At 47.0% G+C, this 22,249-nt stretch overlaps 1 protein-coding gene across 2 annotated transcripts; it reads right to left on the reverse strand.

Moving 5' to 3' along the window:
* Positions 1-794: 794 nt before the first annotated feature.
* Morf4l1 (mortality factor 4 like 1) lies at positions 795-21,609 on the reverse strand. Of its 2 annotated transcripts, XM_090321656.1 has the most exons (13): positions 21,499-21,609; positions 18,520-18,566; positions 17,338-17,405; positions 13,410-13,526; positions 11,755-11,841; positions 11,085-11,165; positions 8,527-8,552; positions 7,283-7,371; positions 5,792-5,893; positions 3,789-3,877; positions 2,588-2,760; positions 2,229-2,313; positions 795-1,458 (listed from the first exon to the last, which is right to left on the reverse strand). In XM_090321656.1, the coding sequence occupies exons 1-13, from the start codon at positions 21,536-21,538 to the stop codon at positions 1,374-1,376; spliced, it is 1,089 nt and encodes a 362-aa protein (XP_090177782.1). In that variant the 5' UTR covers positions 21,539-21,609; the 3' UTR covers positions 795-1,373. The 2 variants fall into 2 exon arrangements, with proteins under 2 accessions (XP_090177782.1, XP_090177783.1); XM_090321657.1 differs by lacking the exon at positions 13,410-13,526.
* Between the last annotated feature and the right edge of the window lie 640 nt (positions 21,610-22,249).

Genomic DNA, 22,249 nt, shown 5'->3' on the forward strand with positions numbered 1-22,249 from the left:
GGCTCACACCCATCATCCCACCTGCTCAGGAGGCTGAGATCTGAGGATCAGGGTTCAAAGCCAGCCCAGGCAGAAAAGTCTGAGAGACTTTTCTAATAAACTACTCAAAGGCCGGAAGTGATGATGTGGCTCAAGTGGTAGAATGCTAACGCTGAGCACAGAGGCTTAGGGATGGTGCCCAGGCCCCGAGTTCAAGCCCCAGGATTGACATAAGGAAAACTGTTCCATTATCAACATAGGGTGCAAATGAAGACACGAAGTCAGTGTCAACCAAGTAAAGAAAAACAAGTCCTCTGCAGGCCGTGGAACACGTGCCAGAGGAGCAAAGCCTTCCTTCTCAGCCGGGCCCCACTCCAGGCCCTTTCTCCACCATGAGGTACCAACACTTGCGTCCCAAGTGTCAAGAAAACAAGGCAGGGGAGAGCATGGAGGTGGCGGCAATATCCACAAAATGGCAGAAGGAATCCGTTCAGAAGCTGGACAGGGGAGGGGCAGGAGGCTACCTGACCCAGGAGGGGACTGCTGCCCTCCTTGTGTGTGTGTGTGGTGGGGGGGGGGGGAGCAGTTGTGCCCCTTACCATGGCCCTCCAGGCCTGTCCACCACCTGCATTGCTAATGAGCTTACCCCAAGGGGAAGGCCCCGCCCAGTGGCCGCTATACAGGGGCGCAGGTGCACAGCGTGAGCTGTGCCACAGGGCCCTCATGTGAACACCATACCAGCTACCTGTGGCACAGAGCTAGGAAGGAAAGCTGAGCGGACGTGGGTTCGAACACACCCACACAATCACCCGGCATTGAAATTTAAAGAAAAATTTTTATTGAAGATCTGAAAAACAACTCCTAAAAGATTTGACTTTTCCAGAAAACTGTAGCTACACAATGCATTGCGTCTACCATGTCAACGTGCATCAGACACAAGTACAAAACCAGGAGACAAGCCACCAATCTTCAACAACTGAGCGTGTGGGGAGCGAGGCGGGAGCACCATGAGAACAGAACAAAGCAGGGCGGGCGGGGTGCGGCTCTACACGGCCGGGCCTTTGGCACTTGTAGCGTGGTCACACGGCAGCACACGTATTATCAAAGTGCGTAGTGTCAAAGGGAGAGACCCCCAGCATGGAGGCAGCGCTGTGGCGAGGCGGCAGCGCACAGCTGGCTGCCCTCCGTCACTGGATACACTGGTAGCGACTTGGAAATGAAGAAAAGAAGAAAAGGGAAGGCATGGTACCCCTTTATTTTCTCTGCTTAAAATGGAACAAAACAATGATCAATTCTGCAGTACACTAACATCTTCAAAGTACACTGTACAAGAGGATCGGGAACGTGTCACACACATCCCACATGTGCGCGTTCCACACATCCCGGGCGAGGGCTCACACGGCCTTCCGGTGGTACTCGGGGGGAGCCACTTCATAATCGCTGGCACTGAACAAGGTGGCAGAATTCTTGGCCAGATACCTAGAAAGAAACACTCATCATAAGGCTTTCAGAACTCACACCTGGACAAAGCCCTTGCTGCACACACGCGCACACACCCCAGGCCCTCGTCACACCAACGAGCCACAATCCCCACACGGGACCAGACAGGCAGTTCAGGGGACACCCAATCAGCACTGCCACCACAGAGGGCGCCTTTCCTTCCTTTAAGCTGGTCCTGTGGCTCAGACTGCCCGGACGCCGTGTCAGAGCTTTATTTTTTCCAGTCCTGGGCTTGAGCCCAGGGCCCAAGCCCTGTTCTTAGGCTTCCTCAAGGCTAGACCAGAGCTTTACTTTTTGCTCAAGGTAGAGCCGTAGCTCCATTTGACTCACTAACTTTCTAGCCCAGGCTGGCTTCCAACAAGCCTTTGCTATCTCAGGGCCTGCTTCACACAGAAGGGGGCTTCAGTCCTTCCCTACAGCTGGAAATGCAAGCAACTTGTTTTCGCGTCATCTATTATGAGCCTTGCTGGCACTGGTGTCTGATGCCTGTCATCCTAGCTAATCAGTAGCAGGCCGAAACCTAAGGATTGCAGTTTGAAACCGGCCCGGGCAGTGAAGTTCATGACATCTCTTTCCAATTAACCACAAATAAAAGCCTTGAGCGAAAAATCCCAGGGATGCCGAGCACCCAGAGAGAGTCTTCCGATACACTCGTAATGGCAAAACCTCGCCCGTACCTTCCTCCACCGTAACCCATAGAGCCACCTTCTATTGCACCTTAATTCACACTGCTGCTGGCAACTACTCACTTGAGGAAGTCGTGGAGATAGTTGAGGAGCAACGCCAGGCTCTTCTCGTCCAGCGGCGTGTAGGCCAGCATCGCGCCAATGCGCACTGCATGGACAAACATCACTTGCTTTGAAAACAGCGACAGCACTTGAAAACTCTCTGGGGCTCAAGAGTCCCTGCCTAGGAAGAGCAAGGCCCTGCTCCAACCAATCCCGGCGCTGCCGAGCCAAGAGCTCCAAGTCTTCACGTTTAAAATGCGTGGTGCTGAGCTGAACCTCTAGTCTAAGCTCCCCGTGGGAGTGAGTGGGTCTCAGGAAGTGACTTCCCCTGCACTCCACACAGGCAGAGCTGAGGCCCGGCGCTCCCGAGTGGCACTTACCAAACAGCCGCAGGAGGTGGGGCGCTCCGTAGACATGGGACATGGGCGCGTCGGGGTGGTCGGCGAGGATCTCCGCGTACTGAGGCCTCTCGAACTTGTAGAGCAGCTGGGTGCCCAGCATCACGTTGAAGTACTCCTTAATCCCGGCCACCACTTCGTTCACGGCATACTCCCTTAGAGAGCAACAAGCACGCGTGAGCTACCTCTCCTCCACACCAGCTACGACTCCCACTGCTGCGACCTCTTCCTAAGTGACTGGACAGGGGCATGGACTACAAATACACCAAGGGCCGGGCACCAGTGGCTCCCGCCCCTGAGGAGGCTGAGATGGAGGGATCATGGGTGGAAGGCAGCCAGAACACAGAAGCCCGTTAGACTCCTATCATTAACCACTTCCAGTGGAAGTGGAACTGTGCCAGTGTAGTAAAGAGTGCTAGCCTCGAGCTAAAGAAGCTCAGGGAAAGCAACCAGATCCTGAGTTCAAGCCCCAAGACCAGCACAAAACAAAAAGCTACAAGGTTCGGCAAACTGCAATTCTCAAATCAAGTTTTGGGTTTTTTTCCTTTAGTTTTGTTTTTGCCAATCCTGGGGCGGTTTCTTACCACTTCCTGGGCACTGCCCTTGGACACTTTTTGCTCAGTGCTACCACTCTGCCACAGCGCCACTTACAGCTTTTTCTGTCTCTGTGATTCCGGGCAATCACTAGGTCACGTTCCAAGACCTCAAATCAAAGTTTTTTAATAGTTAAAATGATTCAATTTCAAGCCCGGCATGGTGGCTCACGCCTGAAATCCTAGCTACTCAGGAGGCTGAGACCTAAGGATCAAGGTTCAAAGCCAGCCTGGACACAAAAGGACCTGAGCCTCTTTATCTCCAATTAACCTCTAGAAAATGGGAAGTGGGCCTTGAGCTGAAGAGCTCAGGTACAGCACCGAGGCCAGAGTTCAAGTCCCATGACCCACAAGAAAAAAGATTCCATTTTAAAATGATCCTGTTTATGCCCACATAATAGCTTTAAGTTGCCTAAATTCCAACTTAGACTCTAAAGAACAACAAAAGCTTGTCAGAAAATCCCTATCAAACCAATGAATGCTATTCTGTTTATTTCTGATGGCCCTAACATTGTAGAAACTGCAGATGTTTCACATTTGAAACACAGGCAAACTCTCTTGGGGGCTACAGGAAAAGAGTATACTCTTACTTATTATCTGTGTTTCCTCGAGATTTCTTATAATTTGCATAATCTTCTAGAATGGAATCCACATTCTTCTTAGCAGGAAGATAAAAGAGCTAGAAAGCAAAAGCACACTTTAATACAAATGCCTTTCAATGAGTATATATATATATATATATCATCTATAGTGTAATTTATTTTTTCTTGGTCGGTCATGGGGCTTGAACTCTGCCTGGGCACTATCTCTTGAAGTTCTTCAGCTCAAGGCTAGCACTCTACCACTCTGACCCAGTATCACTTCTGGATTTCTGGTGGTTCACTGAAGTACAGGTTCATGGACTTTTCTACCTGTGCTGGCTTTGAACTGTGATCCTCAGAACTCGGCCTCCTAAGTAGTTAGGATTACAGGCATGAGCCACAGGGGCTGGCTCTGTGCAAAGTAATCATGCAGGTTCTACCCAGGGACTATATATTTTAGTGACTCAGGAGGCTGAGATTGGAGGATCCTGATTGGAAGCCATTCTGGGCAGGAATGCTATGAGACTCTCTCATCTCCAACTAACCAGCAAAAGGAGACATGGCTCTAGTGAGAATCAGTGGTGAGCAAGGTCAAGCAGTACACACACATGTACACACACACACACACACACACACGAGTTTGCCAGCATTACATCTAGTAAGTTAAAGAAACACACTATTCGGCCATGGAAACATGGATGTGGCTGAGGAATTCAACGTATTCCATACCCCATAATCCAAGCCAAGGATTCAAGTCAGGAGTCACACTGTGAGTACTCTCCCCCAACTGCAAGGTTCCCCAAGGCTTGCACAACCATCAAGCCCACACCCCACCAGCCTCACCTAAGCGCTTTGCTTAGATTCCTTCTCCAGTATAAAGCAGTCTGGGGGGCCGGTGTGGCTCACACCTGTAATCTGAGCTACTCAGGAAGCTGAGATCTAAGGATCTTGGTTCAAAGACAGCCCGCCGTGAGACTCTTCAATTAATCTCTAGAAAACCAGAAGCAGCACTGTGGCTCAAGGGTAGGGCGGTAGCCTTGAGCTGAAGAGCTCAGGGACAACACTCAGGCCCAGAGTTCAAGGACCCTAACCCCTGCCCCACAAAAAAGAAGTCTGGTGGTGTGACTCCAGTGACAAAACACCCATCTAGTAAGCCTGAGGCTGAGCTCGTTTATTTTTATTTTTTTGCCAGTCCTGGGCTTGAGCTCAGGGCTTGAGCACTGTCCTTGGTCTTTCTCAAGGAGAGAACACTACCACTTGATCCACAGCACCACTTCTGGCTTTTTCTGTGTATGTGGTACCAAGGCATTGAACCCAGGTCTTCATGCCTGGTAGGCAAGCACTCTACCACTGGGCTAAACTCCCAACCCTGAGTTCTTTATTTTTTTGCCAGTCCTAGGGTATGAACTCAGGACCCGATCCTTGGCTTTTCTCAAGGCTATTTATTTTTGCTTTGCCTGTCGTTAAGCTTGAACTCAAGAGTCTGAGCACTGTCCTTGGGCTTTCTCAAGGCTAGAGCTCTACCACTTGAGCAATAGTACCACTTGTGGCCTTTTCTATTTATGTGGTACTGAGGAATGGAATCCACGGCTTCATGCATGCTAGGCGAGCACTCTACCACTAGGCTATGCTCCTGGCCCCCACTCAATTCTTTAAACCCTAGGACTAGTGCCCCGCAAAGTTCCTCTTCCAGATTTATACAACTGAACTCATGAGGCTCGTGTTAAATATCCCTAAGCCAATGAAAGACCTCAGTAAGACTCAGCTTCCTCTGCAGGTGCTGCTGTGCGACTATAATGCATATACGTGTTCATTTTCACTGACAGACAACACCATTCACATTGACCTTAGTAATCTTCTGAGTAACTTCCAAGTGTGTCAACTAATCAACTAATCACACACTCTGAGTGTCTCAGTCACTCTGACATCTCCACAGCAGGCCCTCTTTACCTCTGCCATAGTAAGAACAGTACATCAGCTCATGAGGCCTGCTAGTTCTTTAGGTACCGTACCTGCTTCTGTCTGGTAATTAAGTCCCAGTCATCCACAAGCCATGGTTTGAGCTCTTCAGGAATCTTCACTTTCACCTCAACTCTGTTCATAAATGTTTCTTCCTAAACAGGAAAAATAAAGGAGGTATTTAAAATAAAAAAAAAAAATACAGCGCTGGGGATCAGGATTTGTGGTACAGTGCTAGCCTAGCATGCATGAAGCCTCTGGGTTCAATTCTTCAGTACCATATAAACAGAAAAGGCTGGAAGTGGAGCTGTGGCTCAAGTGGTAGAATGGTAACCTTGAACGAAAGAAGCTCATGGACAGTGTCCAGGCCCTGAGTTCAAGACCCCCGGGTCAGCAAAAAAAAAAAAAAAAGAAAAAAAATACAAACACACACACACACACACACACACACACACACACACACACACATTTTTATTTTTTCCTCCCCCTGCTCTACCACTTGAGCTACAGCACTATGTCTGGCTTTTTCTGTGTATGTGCAACTGAGGAATCGAGCCCAGGGCTTTGAGCATGCTATTCAAGCACTCTACAACTAAGCCACACTCCCGGCCCCTACATTTTCTTGTTTAGATGGGACTCTGAGAAAGGCCTGTGTTAGCCCCTAGAGACACTAGGTCAATGTAAACCATTCACACAGCTGGGACTGACATTTAAAACCTAATACGAGAATGCTATGCAAAAGGAAAAAAGAATCTGCTTTCCCTTCCCGCTACCCACTCAACCGTCTTCCTGTGAAGAAGAAACTTCATTAGTAAATTTCCTTCTTCTGGAAATGAACACTCTCTTTTCACGTTTATTACTGATCTCCAGATGATTATCCAGACATGACTGCCTTTAAAGAAACACCTTCAACTCACATAACCAATTTAATATAAACCTGCCAGAAAATGACCATTTTAGGAATGTAAGAATTTCATTAATTTTACATATTAGCAACTATATAAGCCATTCCAATTAAAAGTTTAAAATCTTGCTTCCATACTATCTTTGATAATTCTAATTGGAACAATAAAATTAGAAATAAAACACCTCTTATTGCAACAATTCTAGAGCATTTTACTCACATATGTGGAACTGGAGTTTATCAATAATGCTTTTGAGAAGCAAGAATATGTGCTATGACTACAAATTCTAACGGGCTACTAAAAAAAATTGCAAAAGATGGGCGCCTGTAATCCTAGCTATTTAGGAGGCTGGGATCTGAGGAAGACAATTACAAAGGAGATAGTTATCTCCAACCAACCACCAAAAAAAGCTGGAAGTGGAGCTATGGCTCAAGTAGTGGAGAGCTAGCCTTGAGCAAAAAAAGCACCAGGGCCAGTCCCCAGACCCTGAGTTCAAAGTCCCAGGACTGGCACAAACAAACAAAGACTTTTTACAAAAACAAAATGCCTGGTAGAACAGGAAGAATGAGCTAGCCTCAGCCATGCTGGGAGAACCTATCTAGAAGGATCTAAAAGGAGGAAAGGAAATGGAGAACTCACATTCTCAACAGTAGGATCCACCCGAGCCCTCTTCTTCCGAGGTGGCTGGGGCGTCTCACTGGTACTGCCACCATCTCCACTTCCAGGAGCTATGGAAAAACAGGGTGGAGAGTTGTGGTTAAGTAAAAGCCACCAGAAGACACACCTAACACATCCAACTTCTTTACTGCACACTACAGAAATGTTGCTAGAGAATTGTCATTCTTAAGGAAAATTAACTCTTAACAGCTCTACCTATTTAATAAGGGCATCTTTTAATACTATCATCATTCTATCTATTAAAAATCCTATCCTTAGCTGTGCATGCAGGTGGCTCACACTTGTAATCCTAGCTACTCAGGACGCCGAGATCTGAGGATCAAGGTTCAAAGCCTGCCTACACACAAAAAGACCTGAGATGCTTATCCCCAAATTAACCTCTAGAAAACAGCAAGTGGGGCTTGGTTCAAGGGTAGGGCCGTAGCCTTGAGCTGAAGATCAAGGACAGGGCCCAGGCTCAGGGAATGGGCGGTAGCCTCCAGCCTTAAAAAGCTCTGGGACAGCGCCCAGGCCAAGTTCAAGCTCCATGACCCACCTATCATTAAGACAAGGGCAGATGAAAGCCGGGTGCTTTCCCACTTGTAATCCCAGCTACTCAGGAGGCTGAGGTCTGAGGGTCCCCATTGAAAAGTCTGCCAGATCAGTAAGTCCCTCAGACACTCTGATTTCCAATTAACTACCAAAAAGCCAAAAATGTTTCCTGTGCCTCAAAGTGATAATTATAATTAGTCGTGAGCACAATCACCCTTGAACAATGACAAAGCAGTCCTAAATTCAAGACCCACAACAGGCATATAAGGGAAAAAAAAAACTAAAAGCAGGTGAATCTGAGAAAAGGGGACTGACAGGAGGGGGACATGAGAGGGTAATATATGTGAATGCTTCAAATATATGTGTTTATATATGTGTTTAAAAATGTCACAGTAAGTAGGGGGTGGGAATGGGGCTTAGCATGCACAAAGTCCTGGGATTGATTCCTATGTACCACATTCACAGAAAAAGCCAGAAGTGGTGCTATGGCTCAAGTGGTAGAGTGCTAGCCTTGAGAAAGCCCAAAGGCCAAGAGTGTTGGTTCATACCTGTCTCAGATCAAGCCCCAAGAACAGCAAGGAAAAAAAAAAAAGTTTTTTCTAAAAAGGTGAATTCGAATTGCAAACATTCTCCAGGTAAAGTGAGATTAATTTTAAGAAAGCTAATAGTCTTACTTTTCTGCTTGTTCTTTTTGGTTTTCCTGAAAAGAAAAGGAAAGAGTATTTCTTAAAGTTCAGCTAAATATCACCTTTATGAGATTATGAATATTAACTTATTCTACCAAGTCTTTAAAATTTCCCATAATTACTTTAATGCAGTTTTCCCATTTGTATATTTCTTACATGTCAATTCCTTCCTTCACACCGGTCACATCTCCCTTCCCCTTGCTTTCTTTCTTTCCCGTATCTAAGACAGAGCAGTGGCCCTCCAGCTCACCACTAGCACAACTGACTTCTTGTCTATTTGTCCAGTCAAACAAGAAATGACTAGCTTTGCCTACTTAATTTCTGGCCAGGCACCACTAGTTCACAACTACAACCCCAGCTACTCAGGAGGCTGAGACTGAAAATCATGGTTCAGACCAACCTGATACTCTCTTACTGCCAAACTAAAAGCCAATGTAGAGGCATGGCTCAAGAGTACCAGCCATAAGCAAGCAAAAGATCCAAGCAATGCTGGTGCATTGGCTCCCGCCTGTAATCCCAGCTACTCAGGAGGCTGAGATCTGAGGATTATGGTTCAAAGCCAGCCTGGGCACTAAAGCATGTGAGACTCTTACCTCCAATTAACCACTAGAAAACACAAAGTTGGGCTGTGGCTCAAGGGGTAGGGTGGCAGCATTGTGCTTTAGAGCTCAGGGACAGAGCTCAGGCCCAGAGTTCAAGCCCTATGATCCCCTCCCCCGCAAAAATAATGGGCTAGCTAGGGATGTGGTTCAGGGAAGAAGGAGCCCTATCTCAATCCTTAGTAGACACAAAAACTAAAATTAAAACAAAAATTTTAACTTAAAGATGCATAAAATGGGGGCTGGGACTTTGGCCTAGTGGTAGAATGATTGCCTAGCATCCACGAAGACCCCGGTTTGATTCCTCCAACCACATACATAGCAAAATCTGGAAGTGGTGCTGTGGCTCAAATGGTAGAGCTCTAGCCTTGAGAAAGTCCAAGGACAGTGCTCAGGTCTTGAGTTAAAGCCCCAGAACTGCCAAAAAAAAAAAAAAATCCACAATGGGTCACAACTGTAATCCTAGTTACCTAGAGGTGGAGAGCCAGAGTGCCAAGTTTTCTCAGGACCGGGGGGAAAAGCAAAGTGAGACCCTCATCTCAATAAAGTCAGGCTTACCAGGAACAGGGGCAAACTTCTCATCCCAACTACAGGCAGTCAAAGGTGCCAGTGTGGTTTGAGGTCAAGCCAACCAGATAACATGAGACCTTATCTAAAACAGAAATCTAAAACACAAGGACTGGAGGAGTAGCTCTGAGATAGACCAACATGACAAACATGAGGCTCTTGGGTTCCAACCCAGTGATATGGTGCCAAAATCCTGGAGCCAATGTGAAGTGGCTTCCAAAAACAAGAGTAGGAATTTAACATCTCTTCACCTCAGGCATGGTGGCAGCTCTAGGGAAATTTGAGTAAGAAGATCAGCCTGGCCTGTAGCGTGAGATCTTCTAATACAACAACAAAAATAAACTTAAAACTTTGGGCAAGTGACATAATCGAGTATATTATTTTCCTTTTGACTAGCAGCATACCACCAAAGACAAAATGGGTATCAGGAAACCTGGGATGTGGCTGGGCACGGACGGCCAGGCTCAGCTCAAGCCTACATAGCCCCAGCTACTGAGGAAGCAGAGATCTGGGGTTTGTGACCCCGCAGGAGACGTTCCTGAGACGCTTATATGTAATCGGCCACTCAAAAAGCCAGAAGTGGAGCCTCGGCTCAAGCGATAAAATGCTAGCTAGCCTCAGGCAGCAAAGCTCAGGGATACTGCCCAGGCCACAGGCCAAGTTCAAGCCTCAGTACTGAGTGGATCGACATGTGATCTTTACGTTCTTACTAAGAGTTTCACTGATTATTTGCCAATCCAGCCAAGGGAAAAAACTTTATGTACACACCAAGTCCGCGGGCATGCTTATATTGCAATATTACAGGCTAATGAACGAGGCTAATGTCTACAGTCAACAAGTACTGGTTCTTTTCATATTGTTTTACCACTATACATAGCAGAACTACTGAAAAAGTCATCTTTGTTCAAAATTTACCTCAGAATTTATCTTGCTGGTAATTCTATACTACTAAGAGAAAGCACCATGTGTACACAGATGTAACTTATAAGGGCTATTATCAATGTACTTGATGCCACTCAACTACAATGGCTTAATAACACACCAGGGGCAGAGTCACAAAGGATAACGGTACATTAGCGCATTTTTCATGACAAACTACCTGATAACCGAATAACAGTGTCACTGGCCTTCAATTTTCCAGTTCTAACATGTGAGTATTGAGTTTACATCACACTTATAAAACTGCACATAGGGCTGGGAGTATGGCCTAGTGGTAAAGTGCTCGTTTCGCATGCATCAAGCCCTGGGTTCCATTCTTCGGTACCACATACACAGAAAAGGAAGTAGTCCTGTGGCTCAAATTGTACAGCACTAGCCTTGAGAAAAAAACCAAGGAAAGTGCCCAGGTGCTGAGTTCAAGCCCAGGATAGTGCCCCTTACACTTCCACGCTCTTCTGCTGCAGGCCAGAAGTCTTCTTTCCTGGGGCTGCCCCTCTCATCTTCCCCTCAGCATACTGTTCCCTGCAAAAGTCATTTCAGTGCGGTTAAGGAAGTCCTTTTTTGAAAAACACACAGTGGGGCTGTGGTTCCAGACGGACCTGGACTCCACATTCATCAGGGTTTCCAAGCTCACTCTTATTCAGGCACACGTCCATTTTTAGCTAACTGGACACACACAGGGATTTACAAAAGTCTTGCTGCTTCTACACCTACCAATTCTAACGTGGATGTAGGAGAAGGTGACTGCCTTAAACAGACGGTATCGAACCAAAATGCTACCTGCATGTGTTCTGGGATTCACTAACCCAGGTCTGCATTTAATCTGAGCCTTATTTTTTTCTTCATCATTTCCATCCCGATGTACACAGCTCAGCTTTGAAAGTAAGGCAGTCTCTTGCGTCTCTTTCTCTACCCCTGTATGCTTTCTGACATGAGCCAGTCATGTAAAAACAAGTCTCTCTGTTCCCTGTGCTTTCCACAGAACCCAACAAAAGGTACATGGGCAGGATTCATCCTTTTACCACTTCAGGCCAAAGCCACACACAGCTGACAGGCGACAGGAACCAATGTAATGGCATATGACTCTCATGGCTCATTTTTCACAACTTACTGATTGGCCTTTTGAAGTTCTCGCTGTTTCTGCAGATTGGTGTCCACGTACTTGAGGACTCTGCTCTCTGGAACCCACTCATCCCAGCTGAAAAAGAATAGAACAGCATCAAAATCCAGCCCTATGACCCACTCTCCTCTCCTGCAAGGAACTGCTACAGATCCAAGAAGCCAGGCTTTGGGTTTCTTTGCCATCTCTTGATATTGGTACTACAGATCCTTTCTTCATGAAAACGGAAATCTAATGAAAGGCTATTCCCCTCGCAGAAGCAGCATTCCGAATATTAATTGCCAGAGTCCAAAAAGAGGTCATTCCCACGGGGAGTTTGGCCTAGTGGTAGAGTGCTTGCCTAGCATGCACGAAGACCCAGGTTCGATTCCTTGGTACCACATACTTAGAAAAAGCCGGAAGTGATGCTGAGGCTCAAGTGGTAGAGCTCTAGCCTTGAGAAAAATCCAAGGACAGTGCTCAGGCCCTGAGCTCAAGCCTAGGACTGGCAAAAAAAAAAAAAAAAAAAAAAAAAAAAAAGAGGTCATTCCCATCATTTTCACAAATGGCCAAGAATATGGCACCCAAGTCACAATGAAAATAACTTGAATTTAATTATCAATGATGAGGAACAGTCCCTAACAAACTGATAAAAAAAAAAAAAAAAACATTAGGCCAGGTACTGGTGGCTCACCCCTACAATGCCAGCTACTCAGGAGGCTGAGATCTGAGCCAGCCAGGCTCAGGCAGGTAAGTCCTTGAAACTCTTATCTCCATTTAACCACCACAAAACAGGAAGTGGAGCTAGGGCTCAAAGGAGTAGAGGGCTAGCCTTCAGGGACAGTGCTCAGACCCTGAGTTCAAGCCCAAGGCCAGGGATAACAGTACCTACACATTGCAGTGCTGTGAATAGAAATATGCATACAACTCTTGAGACACACTTGCTCTTGATGTGTTAAGAAGAATACATTTGAAACTCCGCAATACTCACCATCCAGACACCTGGGTAGATTAGCCTGTGCATGAAAGAGTTGTAATGGCTTACCAAACCACACCATCCCTCAACTTGGTTCACTCACAAATGAATACAGCAACTTCCCAAGCTGACTAGAAGGCTTTCTAAACACTGTAAAGGTCTTATATCGTTACAATGTTAGTAAGGCATTTTGGCACTTTATAAAATTCCTTGCAACTTCAATGCTGGTGTGGGCTTTTTTTCCTTCCAAAGAAGGAATATAGAACAAGACATTTCTGGGCCAGGAGCGTGGCCTAATAATAAGAGTGCCTGCCTAGCATGCACAAAGCCCTGGGTTCGATTCCTGGCTACCACATACTCAGAAAAAGCCAGAAGTGCTGTGGCTCAAGTGGCAGAGCACTAGCCTTGAGAAAACCCAAGGACAGTGCTCAGGCCCTGAGTTCAAGCCCCAAGATGGCCGAAGAAAAAGACAGAGAGAGAAAACGACATTTCTTTGAGTGCCCAGCACTCTGGGCCCTTTCCTCCCGCTGACGGAGCTCCATTAGTGCACATCAGGTAAACGCTCAAGGCAAAGGCTTTTGTTGAATGATTCCTCACCTCTGACCTCTTATCGAATGTAGCCATAAGGAAAAATAAATAGAAAGCATTCTTCAACATGATTTCCTAGAGAAAACTTTAAACATGCATTTACCTAGAGGTCAGGAGGGGATGGTGCACTGAGGGAACTCCTTCAGGAACAGGAAAAGGGGCTACAATATCCTCACGTGTCTTCAAAGTTTGTTCAGAGCGCCTGGGCCTCACAGCACTTCTGATACAGACAGCATAGTACAAAGTGATCTCAGTAACTGGGTCCAGAATTAGCATACGCTTTCAGATTTATATACAAAGGAAAACTGGAATGTCTGGGTCAACCTACTCCTACAAGATTTTGGGAAAATCTAGAAATACATATAAGTTTTGGAAACAGTAGACTCAAGTTTGAAGGAAATTCCAATTTGAGAAACTGGAATATTGATGTCAGAATTGTTCTTCAAAATGAAGATCTATTTTAATTCTCTATCAAGGGAGCTAAGTTGACAATTGTCCTGACAGTTTACCACCTGACACATCCCTCCCCCAACAACATACAAAATTCATCTAAACAAGCATCTTCACGTAATATCCAATGGACTCTCAAGAGTTTCCCTTATGTGGCACAGCTCTGAAATCCTTTCTGAATCAAAGTAAGATGAAATAAATGGACAATACTTTTTGCTCTGAAGTTATCTCTGCTAGAGTAACAGCTGATGGCTAAACAAGCATACAGATCAAGCATATGCATGTTGGAATTTCCGAAAGGTAGCTTCTGAAAGGTAGCTTCTAATTCCCAAAGTCTATGGAAAGTGTTAAGTATAGTATAGCGGGGCCGGGAGTTTGGCCTAGTGGTTAAAGTGCTTGCCTAGCATGCATGAAGACCCGGGTTCGATTCCTCGGTACCACATACATAGAAAAAAGCCGGAAGTGGTGCTGAGGCTCAAGTGGTAGAGCTCTAGCCTTGAGAAAGTCCAAGGACAGTGGCTCAGACCCTGAGCTCAAGCCCAGGACTGGCAAAAAAAAAAAAAAAAAAAGTATAGTATAGCATACTAGCTAATGTCTGAAGAGCCCTGCCCACCTACTTCCAAAATAAACACAAAGGTTTCTGTCAAAGTTTATTTTGAAGGTTGAGAATTTTTTACAAACCAATTTACAAACCAATCTAACCACAAACATTGCTGATATATAATGCTACGCTCTCCCACAACTGTCCCCAAGTAAAAAACAAAACTGCTTAAAACTCTCATTTACTCCTGTTAGCAGATTACATAATACCAAGGGAATCAACAGTATTTAAGTAATGAAACCATAGCATTTGGTTATTTTCACAATTTCTAGTTAGGTACAAAAGCCAGTCTTAAAATACAGTCCTTGAGCTGTATTTTGAGTCTTTGAATTGATATAATTGTATACAAACTACCTACTATACAAAGCTATTAAAGTGGAATTGCTAAAGCAATTAATTAAAAAAAGAAAAATTCCTGTCAGGCATGGCTACTCAGGAGATTGAGATCTGAGGATTAAGGTTCAAAGCCAGTCCAGGACACTAAGGTCCAAGAGACTCATCTCCAATTAACCACCAGAAAACTGGAAATAGCACTGTGACTCAAGGCTCAGGGGCAACACCCAGGCCCAGAGCTCAAGCCCCACGATTGACAAAAAAAAAAAGAAAAAAAAAATTCCCTTGTGCTGGTCCTAGGGCTTAAATTCAGGACATGGGCACTGTCCCTGAGCTTTTTTGATTAAGGTCAGTACTCTATGACTTTGAGCCCCAACTCTGCTTCCAACTTTTTGGTAGCTAATTGAAGGTAAGTGTCATAGGCTTTCCTGCCCACGTTGGCTTTAAACCACATCCTCAGATCCAGCTTCCTACTAGTAGCTAGGATTACAGGTGTGAGCCACTAACACCTGGCTAAACGTAATTAAGTAGTTATACAAAATAAATAAATAAATAAAAAAATCCTTTAAAATTATATAGATGGGCCAGAGGCCTACTCTACAATTTGGTGTTTACAAGGCTGCTCTGTTAGATTTGAACTGTCTCCACCACTCAGATTATTCACAAAGACTTTATTTCCTATAGGAAATAAGAGGTTTTCATCACAGCACTCTCAATTGATCTGGGTGTCAACAAAAAATCAACATGGAAAATATGAGCCTAAAGGTTGGAGGCATGAATTAGTTGACAGAGCATAGCCAGTAAGCAAATGCATCAGTTTGTGGGGGAGGGGGATCAGGAGAGAAAAAGCTGAGAGAAAAAGGAGGGAGGAGATGACACTTCAAAAAGACACATACTCAAGGGGCTGGGAATGTGGCCTAGTGGTAGAGTGCTTGCCTAGTATGCATGAATCCCTGGGTTTGATTCTTCAGTACAGCAAAAATCAGAAAAAGAGGGAAGTGGTGCTGTGGGGGAGGACGGGAGGAAAAATAGTACTCGATACAATACCTGACTTATGTACTAATATTTCTGTACAACAAAACTTAAAAAAAATAATAGTACTAATGAGCCAGATGCCAGTGGCTCATATCTGTAATCCTAGCTACTCCAAGGCTGAGACGTGAGGATTACAGTTCAAAGACAGTCGAGGGCATGAAAGTCTGTAAGACTCTTATCACCAATCAACCACCAGAAAACCGGAGTGGCACTAGGGCTCAAGTGGTAGAATGCTAGCTTTGAGCTGAAGACCAACAGCAAGAGAAAGAGAGGGAAGGGGGAGGAGAGAGAATCCAACTTTTTTTTTTTTTGCTTTTGTTCTGTCAGTCCTGGGGCTTGAATTCAGGGCCTGGGCGCTGTCCCTGAGCTTCTTTTGCTCAAGGCTAGCGCTTTACCACTTGAGCCTCAACACCGCTTCCTGTCTTTTTTGTTTATGTGGTGTTGAGGAATCAAACCCAGAACTTCAGGCATGGTGGGCAAGCACTCTAACACTAAACCACATTCCTAGCCCAACATCTCATTTTTCACTTGAAGAGAAAGCCACAGGTAAATTTTCCTATTTCCTGGATATAAGAATTAATTTTAGATCACAGTTTTAACTTCTGAAACCTCAAAAGATAGTTCTCTTCATTATTTCCACAAATTCTCAACATTTAAAATACAATATTAAAATACAACTGGGATCATCTTCAGTTACTGATTAAGAAAAAAAAAAATACAAATTATCAGAATGTGCTTTTATGCACTGACATTCCCACCTTTCTACAATACTAACGGAAGAAAACTTAAACAATTTCCTACCAAGAGGGAATCGTATAAAACAAGACTGAATTCACAGGGCCAGGAACGTAACATAAAGACCTTCCTTCTACAACCCTAGAGTACTCATCAAATCAGATGGCACCACCCAGGTACCAGAGAATGAATCAGGTGATAGAGCATTTAGAGAAAGCAACCTGTAAAGAGTCACTGGTAATGTCATCTTTGAAGGACAAAGCATTAATAAAACCAATTTAAATGCCATCCTAGTAAAAATTACAAACCATTCAATTATAGGAATCAATGGGGGAAAAAGGCAACCTAGGGAAAAAAAAAAAAAAGCAACCTGGGCTGAAGTTCTCTGTAGTTCCCATGGAGAAGGATCTGTCACTAAAGGCTATGATGACTAAGTAAAACACTAGATTTCACTGAATTCTATACTTGGAACATGCTAAACCACAAGAAATCACTTTCTATGAACACTATGTTCCTAAACTACATATAAAATGAGTTGGTAAACTCATTTCCAAGTCAATTTTTATCCTCCTTCTCTGTGGGAAATCCCAACTAGTTTTCAATTTAACTTCTTGAAATGCCACGTTAACTAGATGTGTTAAGACCAAAACCTCAGGCTATCCAAAAATGCACCAATACCTTCAGTGTGCTGGCCTGCCAGCCACACATCAACCAGGATAGACAGCTGGTGGATACAGTAGCTATTTAACGTACACAAGATCATAGGAAATACTCCTACAGGTAAAATCTAGTGATATTTTTAAAAAAATAGCTGACTGGAAATGGCTCACTCTTGCTTCAGCGTATTACAACTGTATTTTAAAGAGCTAATACTCACTTTTTATTCCAACCGCTGTAATGTATAAAGTACTTTACTTGCTTGTCCTTTATGGCAACCTTCACACACTGAAATAAAGAAAAAAAGTCAACTTATTAAAAGGCAGTCTAGGGGCTGGGAATATGGCCTAGTGGTAGAGTGCCTGCACAGCATGCACAAAGACCAGTGTTCAATTCCTTGGTACCACATACATAGAGAAAAGCCGGAAATGGTGCTGTGGTTCAAGTGGTGGAGATCTAGCCTTGAGAAAAGTCTAAGGACAGTGCTCAGGCCCTGAGTTCAAGCCCCAGGACTGCCCCCCCCCAAAAAAAATTTATTTTAGCAAACTGGGTTTTAAACTCAGGGCTTGTTCAAGCTTGCTAGAACACAGGCTCTACCATCTGATCCATACCACCCTCACTTCTTGCTTTACCTTGCTTTTCAGGGAAGGTCTCCACTCTCACGATCCTGCTTACACTACCTGTGTAGCAGGGGGTACAAAAGTGTGCCCGGCTTGTTTGTTGACTGGGCAGGGTCTGCTTCTGCCCAACAGAGACTCAAACCACAATCCATCTTCTTAAGCAGAGACCTCCGAGCTATCTGTGCACTGATTGTCTGTCTTCCCCTACCCCATTCTCTGTGTTATTGACAGCATCTCCCTATGTGGTCCAGGTTGGCCTTGAACTCACAATCCTCCTTTGTTCTGGGGTTACTTGAAAGCTCCACCACTTGGTCAAAGTAAGCAAAGAGCTGCAATTATTTAAAAAACAATCTAATCAGTCCCTAAAAAGCAATACACGCATGTTTCACAAAGTCACCTTAATTCTTAGAAGCAGCTGAACATGGGGCCAGGAGTTTGGCCTAGTGGTTAAAGTGCTTGCCTAGCATGCATGAAGACCCGGGTTCGAGTCCTCGGTACCACATACATAGGAAAAAAAAGCCGGAAGTGGTGCTGAGGCTCAAGTGGTAGAGCTCTAGCCTTGAGAAAGTCCAAGGACAGTGCTCAGGCCCTGAGTTCAAGCCCCGTACTGGCAAAAAAAAAAAAAAAAGCAGCTGAACAAATTATTACAGGAAAGTCACCAGTCAAGAGCTCCAAGGCACCATGTTCAAAGCTCAATTACCAGTACCCTCCCTCCCAAAAAAGATCAAATCTGGCTGGCTAGTAATTTTGGCCAACTTTCTTGAAAGAAACCAACTCCATACCTTTGCTTCATAAAGAAGAGGCCCATGAAAGCACAGCACTCGTTCGCCTGCAAAAATAAAAACAATGATATTAATTTGATTCCAACCTCAAACTGACAACATTAGCAGCTGAGAGTAAAATTATGAAAAATGGGTAAGGATACAGAGGCAGCAGTGTAGAATGAACTCAACTCGCTAAAACTTTGGGCTCCTACAGTGAGCTATTTCAAGGTTAGCTGGCTTGGGTTGTTCTAGCCATATTACTTTTCACACGTTCCTATGTGTTTTCTTACCATGAATCACAGAGATAGATTTTACACTACCCTATGTTCAATTGTACTTTTAATGAACAGACACAAAGTCTTAGGTCTTTGGGAGTTATACCTTTCAGTATTCCAATATTCCGTTAGGACTGAAAAGCCAAGTGACACGCAGGGACTGGCGGTAAAATTTAAATGCCATTGCTGTTCATCAAAGAAGCAAGCAGGCAACTCCCGGTACAACCTCAGACTGCACCTGATTATAGATACACCTCACACTTTTATCTCCAGCCCATTTTGTTTCAACAACCACAAGTAAAGATTGGAAAAGGGTTTGCTATTGTGGACTATAACTTCCAAAGAAGTTGGTTAAATTCCAAAGAAATATGCAGCAATACACTTCAGTACTTTTGTTAAGTAGAACTCAAAGATATACTTCAAATCTGATGATTGCACAGCAAATCTGAGTATCTGTTTCCCAACCTATTTACCTGGTCTTTGTGTACTGAGCACTATCAAATTAATAATGACCTGTAAGCGAATAATTTCCTATTATTTCTAACAATCAGAAGAGTGAAGGATGAGCTACTTGGGAGGGTCAGAGAAGGAAGCATTTGTACAGTACATAACAAAAGCAGACTGTAAGACCTGCTATCAGAAACATGGGATAAGGCTGAGAGCGTGGCCTAGTGGTAGAGTGCTTGCCTAGCATGCATGAACACCAGGGTTTGAGTCCTTGGTATTAAAAAAAAAAAAAAAAAAAAAGCGATAGCCTTAAGAAAGCACAAGGGGGGCCGGGAGTTTGGCCTAGTGGTAGAGTGCTTGCCCAGCATGCACAAAGACCCGGGGGGTTCAATTCCTCGGTACCACATACATAGAAAAAAGCTGGAAGTGGTGCTGAGGCTCAAGTGGTAGAGTGCTAAGCCTTGAGAAAGTCCAAGGACAGTGCTCAGGCCCTGAGTTGAAGCCCCAGGACTGGCAAAAAAAAAACAAAACAAAACAGAAATATTGAATAAACATTGTACAAGCTGAAGTGTAAGAAGCAAATGCGTATAACTACAATGGTCAAGTGTTTATCCCTTACATGACGCCCAAATCTGACCAAGAATCTTACTTTACTTTTGTCTGTCCTTTTATTAGTCACTCATAGAGCTTGAACTCAGGGCCAAACCCCCGTCCCTGAGCTCTTTTTGCCTGCCCCTACCTATATTATTTTTATGGGGCAATGTCATCCTCCTGTACTTTTCCCCAGTTTCTGGAATCGTTTTTTAAAACTTGTTATATAAAACTTGTTCCACAGCTGGGAGCATAGCCTAGTAGTAGACCAAGAAGCGTCCAAGGACAATGTCCAGGCCATGAGTTCAAGCCCCAGGCTGGCAAAAAAAAAAAATAAATAAAACGTATTCCACAGCTCACCCAGAACTTCTAATTAGAATCTCCACAGTAAGATCCAGTAGCTGTGTGCATGCATAGTTGTGCAACCCGGGATTGACCTCAAGCGCTTACTAACTTTTCCCAAAGAAGGCTTCAGCTCCATTTTCGGCTTTTAGCTGGTTGACATGGAGGCTCATCAACAGCGATCCTCAGATCTCAGCCTGTGAGCCACCCATGCTCAGCTAGAGATTTCTCCCCTCCCCTCCCCAAAATAAAATAACTTGCCAGTCACTATTAATCACACATGATTGCAATGTCCCCGTCATTTTAAAAAACAGGGCTGGGGGTTTGACCTTAGTGGTAGCGTGCTCGATTCCTCGGTACCACATACATGAAGCCAGAAGGGGGTGCTGTGGCGTCGGTGGTAGAGCCTTAGCCTTGAGGAAAGCCCGAGGGCTGTGCTCAGGCCCTGATTTCAGTCCCCCAGGACTGGAATTAAAAAATAAAATAAACCTGAGCCCTGGTGGCTCCTACCTGTCGCCCTAACTGACTCAGGAGGCTGAGCTCTTCGGGTCGCGGTTCAAAGCCAGCGCAGGCAGGAGAGCCCCTGAGACTCCCAGAAGCCTGGAAGTGGAGCTGCGACTCAAAAGTGGACATACAAACAACTGAGACGGCCCAGGCCGAGGACAATGCCCACGACGACGGGGGGAGGGGGGGAGCACGGCGGGCGCGCAGCCCCGGGATCGTCGGCCGAGCCTTCGCGCGGGCGCCCAGGCGGCCGCCTCCGGGCCACGCCAAACAAAAATAAAGGCGAAGGCCCCTGCATCCTCCCCCCTGACCACGCCCACCCGGCCCGGCCACGCCCACCCGGCCCGCCCGGCCACGCCCACCCGGCCGCCCGCGCAGGCGCACGGCGCGCGCCGCCGCCGCGCTGCCTGAGGAGGAGGGGGCGCGGGGAGGGGGAGCCGGCGCGGCGGCGGCGGCGGCCTGGGGAGGGAGTCGGGGTGGGGGTGGGGGGCTGCGCGGGCCCCTCGGGGGCTCCCGACGCCGGCGGCCATGTTGGCGCGGCCAGGTTGCCGCCGCCATCTTACCAACGCAGTTCCTCCCGCCCCGAGGCTCCCGGCCCATCCCCCCCGCTCCCGCCGCCCCGCCACGTCCGCGAGGGCCCCCCCGCCCGGGCCGCGGCCCCCGCCGTCCCGACCCCCCGGGGCCCCGAATCCCGGCCCCGCTCCGGCATTGTCTCCGCGGCCGCCCCGCCGGCGGGCCTCCCTCGGCCTCCGCAATGCGCTTCCCCGACACAAAGGCCGGGGCCCGGCCGCCCTCCCGGGACGCAGTGGCGCCCGCCCCGCCGCCCCGCGCCACTCACCCTCCTGGAACTTGGGCTTCGGGTCCTGCTTGGGCGCCATTTATAAGTGATTCGCCGCCGCCGCGCCGCCGCCGCCTTCTCCCACCACCCCCGACGACCGCCCCCCACTCTCCACCCCACCCAAACTCGCGTCAAACGCGCCGTCAGCCGCCGCCGGCTCTACATCCCCGGCCCGATTTGCCAGCGCCCGCCGACCTCACCGCGCCGCGACCCGCTCGCCACGCCGCTCCAGCCAACGGCCGCCCGCCGGTCCCCCGCGCATGCGCACGCGGCGCCCCGGGGCACGCCGGGACTTGTAGTCCCGCCGGGCGGCCGCCGCGGCGGGGGAGGGGCGGCCCCCTTCCGCCCCCGAGCACCCGCACCCCCCACGGCTCCGGAGGAGGCTCGGGTGGGACTTTGTGTAGTTGTTGAGTTGGGAGAGGGCGCTGGGGGGGGGGGAAGGGGGGAGCGAAGAGATGGAGCTGGTGATGGGAAAGGCCCGGATGCAGGGTCCCTGGTACCCGGGTGAGCGCTGCAGGCCTGAAGCCGGGGTGGGGGGGGGGGGGTCCTGCGGGGTGGGGGCCTGGCCTGCAGCCCGCAGCAGGGACGGACGTGATGGGGGGGTCCGTGTCGGGGCCCAGGTCCTCAGCTGGGGGCTGATGGCCGTGGGTGGGCTGCCTGGCGGGCCCGGGCGCCCTTTGTGGCCAGGTTTCTTCATGGTGACCCCCCCCCCTCTTCTCAGGACCCCTTGATGGGGGCGGGCGGGGTGGCC

Source organism: Megascapheus bottae, chromosome 30, assembly GCF_031878675.1.
Source record: "Megascapheus bottae isolate mThoBot1 chromosome 30, mThoBot2.hap1, whole genome shotgun sequence".
In the NCBI taxonomy this organism is placed as follows: Eukaryota; Metazoa; Chordata; class Mammalia; order Rodentia; family Geomyidae; genus Megascapheus; species Megascapheus bottae.